The sequence below is a fragment of the Priapulus caudatus genome, unplaced genomic scaffold (genome assembly GCF_000485595.1).
Source record: "Priapulus caudatus unplaced genomic scaffold, Priapulus_caudatus-5.0.1 Scaffold360, whole genome shotgun sequence".
NCBI lineage: Eukaryota > Metazoa > Priapulida > Priapulimorpha > Priapulimorphida > Priapulidae > Priapulus > Priapulus caudatus.
The window spans coordinates 51,093-54,836 of record NW_014577421.1 but is presented as its reverse complement, the minus strand read 5'-3'; the positions used below and the strand labels follow the sequence as shown (position 1 = coordinate 54,836).

The 3,744-nt window shown below is 49.9% G+C and overlaps 1 protein-coding gene across 1 annotated transcript in view; it reads right to left on the bottom strand.

Annotated features, from left to right (window-relative positions):
* Window positions 1-2,857, bottom strand: part of LOC106809507 (microtubule-actin cross-linking factor 1-like) — a 15,241-nt gene extending 12,384 nt beyond the window's left edge. Inside the window, exons 1-5 of the mRNA XM_014812601.1 lie at window positions 2,669-2,857; window positions 2,173-2,339; window positions 1,424-1,648; window positions 908-1,120; window positions 81-242 (exon numbers count right to left, since the gene is read on the bottom strand). Coding sequence (XP_014668087.1) covers window positions 81-242; window positions 908-1,120; window positions 1,424-1,648; window positions 2,173-2,339; window positions 2,669-2,816 — 915 coding nt within the window. The 5' untranslated portion in view covers window positions 2,817-2,857. The remainder of the gene's footprint in view (window positions 1-80; window positions 243-907; window positions 1,121-1,423; window positions 1,649-2,172; window positions 2,340-2,668) is intronic.
* Window positions 2,858-3,744: the final 887 nt, after the last annotated feature.

The window sequence follows — 3,744 nt, the reverse complement described above, 5'->3', positions numbered from 1 at the left end:
AATCCAGCGAACAAGAACACAGGCAAAAATATTACCAAACAAGACAAAAGCGTGCAACGCAGATAAACACAGCCTCATACCTTCTCCTTCAGGTCGGTCCAGCGGTCACCGAGTCGCTCCAGGTCGGAGTCGATGGTGCTCGTGTTGACGCCGTGTCCGCCCGACTGGACGAGGGCCTGGCCGGCGGTCAGCACCGCCTCGATGTCCTGCGCCAACGGCTCCATGTGACACTTCTGGAAACCCTGCGGCGTGAAAACAAGAGCGCAGCTATAGCTGGTGATCGGGAAGTCGAAATCCCCGAATCCTAATGTACGATGTGAGAAAGTCTAAGAAAACTTACTAGGAACTAAAACTTGTAAGTCATGCAAGAAAAAAACAAGATAAAAGAATAATAAAAGAATGAAATAAAATAAAATAATAAAACGAAATAAAGATGTAGAAATAAAATAAATAAAATAAATAATTGTGACATGGTCGTGGCAGGGTGACAGCCCCCCCTGATTTAGATGTGTTACAAGATGACCCCTAATATAGACATGTAACAAAGGGACCTATAATGTAGATGTTTGACAAGGTCACCCTTAATTTGTCGCCCTTAAAGTGGTGCAAATTAATAGCCGAAACACGTTGTTACCATTGATGACATCCTGCTTACAAGTTTTGTTTTGTTTTTGTAGACATGTGACAATGTGACCTGTGATGTAGATACTTACAGTGGACCTTGTCACATGTCTACATTAAAGGGGACCTTGTCACATGTCTACATTACAGGGGACATTGTCACATGTCTACATTACAGGGGACCTTGTCACATGTCTACATTACAGGGGACCTTGTCACATGTCTACATTACTAGTGACCTTGTCACATGTCTACATTACAAAGGACACGCGCATGTAGGGGTCACCTTGAGGTCGTGTTGCTGTGCGCGGATGGCCGTCACGTCGGCGGCGATGGGTTTGAGGGCGTCGTGTTCGCGCTCTGCCTTCTCTAGCGAGCGGTTCGTAGCCGACAGGTCGCTGTAGAGCTTGTCCAGCCGGTCCAGCGTGGAGTCTAGCTCCTGCTGCCGCGCCTCGCACGCATCCTTCACCCCACACACCTGTCGCTTAAGCTGCTCCACCTGCAGATGACGTATGATGGTTGTACAGACATCGTCGTTGCGATGTGAACTATATTAATTAACGATGTTGCGGCGTGAATGTCGCTAACAACGTCGGGACACGAATGCTGTTAACGATGTCATTACTAATGATGTCATGATGCTAAATATATACTATATTTGATGTCGTGGCACTAACATACAGCTTGCAGGATTGCATTCACACGTCTTACTTCGTGACAACATACTTCAAAATACGGCACTCACACCTTAATTAACGCAAGGCGAACGACGTAATTAGTTCTTGGCGTCATCGCAGCATACCTTATCGATCGTGTCCGAGTTCGGCATGTATCCCTCCTGCTGCAGCCGCGCTGCCGCCGCCTCCGCGCTTCCCAGCTCTCGCTCGGTCGCCCGCACGCGCGACACTAGCGCCCCCAGCTCATCCAGCTGCGCGTGGATCGAGTCTACGTCACGCGCGACCGGCCCCATGCCGCGCTCGCTCTCCACCAGGTGGTGCACCGCGTCGCTGATGTCCTGCACGTGCTCCTGCGCAGCAAAGAATGTCGTCTTGTTTATAGGGTGCGGCGAGTAACGTACACATGCAGAGTGATCAAATATCTCACCATACATAATATATACATATGTATATATATATATATATATATATATAGACAGAGAAAGATAGAGGGAGGGAGGTAGAGATTGAAAGTGGAGAGAGGGAGGTAGAGATTTCATATTATAGTCCTGCCTATGCTATCCCACAATGCAATACGATTGTGTATATATACGTGATAGATACATTATGCGTTTTCATACATGTATTACACATTCATGTATCATTAACATGCAGTATGGGTTAAAGAGCATTAAAGGGATAAAGGCACTTAACACTCCACATGTAACTTAACACTTAACACGACCACCCACACACACCAAAGCACGTGTAGTGAATAGAGACATGTATTTCACCCCTCACCATCTCCTATCTCCCGCCACCCCACACCTCCTTACGACCAACACTCCTCCCTCCTCGCCACCCCTCCCATCCTTTCCCCGCCCCCGCTTCTCACCTCATGCAGGTCAAACTGTTTCTCCAGCTTGTCCGGTTCGGCGGTCAACACCATCTCGACTGCCAGCGCCTCCTGCTGGTCGGCGAGCCAGGAAGCCATCTCGGTGACCTCCTCCCTGAACTCCTCTCCCTCCCTCAGCACTGCCTCCAGCTCTGTCTTACCCTCCTCTGGAACAGATGCGCGGGGAGGGATAGATTAACGACATGGTAGAGAGAAAATAATAATTAGGAATTGAGGAATTAATAAACCACGGGTATTGTCCCCAGCACGGCAAATGTTTTTTCTATTTCTCAATTCTTCAATTCTTTCTCACTAATTTCTTGTAATTATAAAAATTTAATAATTAAAATACGAGTGAAGTATTCGGTGAAACCTCCATGCAGATGCATTCAGTTAGAATTCAACAGATTCTGATGCTGCTACAGTAGCAGTAAAACTACTAAATCTCTTCTGAGTCTCTGAATTCTGTGCGTCCGTGTGTGCGTCGGTCACTCACCGATCCTCCGCTGCAGTGATGTCATGTCCTTCTTGACCCCTGCGACCTTGCTGCGGACATCCTGCCGCGCCGACTCGTCCGTCAGCAACTCGCACAGCTCCGCGCACACCTCCTCGATGCTCGCCACCAGGGGGAGGTACTGCTGCATCTCGTCGCCGAGCGCGGTGACCTTGGCTAGCCGCTCGGGAGCGCTGACGGCGGCGGCCGTGTCGAGGCGGCCCGACGCGTCGTCGAGCCACGCGCGCAGACGCGCGACGTCGCCATGGAAACCGCCGCTCGTCTCCTTGGCAACCTGCAGCCTCTCCTCGCGGCCGGTCAGCTGGCCGTTGAGTCCGTCCCAGTGCTGGGTGACGGCGGCGAGCTGTGTGAGAGAGAACCGGCGGGGATAATGGGACACGAGCTGTGTGAGACCGAGAAAGAAAAGAGAGAGAGAGAGACAGAAAAAGAGAAAGAGGAAGAAGGAGAGGAAGAGGGAGAGAAAGAAGGAGAGGAAAAGAGTGTGAGAGAGAGGAAGAGAAAGAAGGAGAAGAAAAGAGTGTGAGAGAGAGGGAGAGGAAGACAAAAGGAAAGAGAAAGGAAGGGGAAAGAGAGAGGGAGAGAGAAAGGAAGAGGGAGAAGAAGAGGGAGAGAAAGAATGAGAGGAAGAGAATGTGTGAGAGAGAGATAGAGAGGGAAAGATAGTGTGTGTGAGAGTGAGGGTTAATGGGCTGCGATGGGGGCGAACGAGTGAGGCCTCACCTGACTGCTGATGAGCTGGGCTTCAGGGCTGTGTGCATGCAGTCTAGCGAGTATATTCTCTGCAGCTTCCTTCAGCTGCTCAATCTTAGGCTGGCAATCACTGAATTCATCCTCAAGCACCTGTTTACGAAGAAGGCATCATGTCATGGCATGTACACACACACACACATTGCACACTCACACCAACATGCACATGTATGTACACACACACGCGTGCACACACATACACAAACCCACCCCACACACACACACTGCACACTCACACCAACATGCACATGTATGTACACACACACGCGTGCACACACATACACAAACCCCCCCCACACACACACACTCAT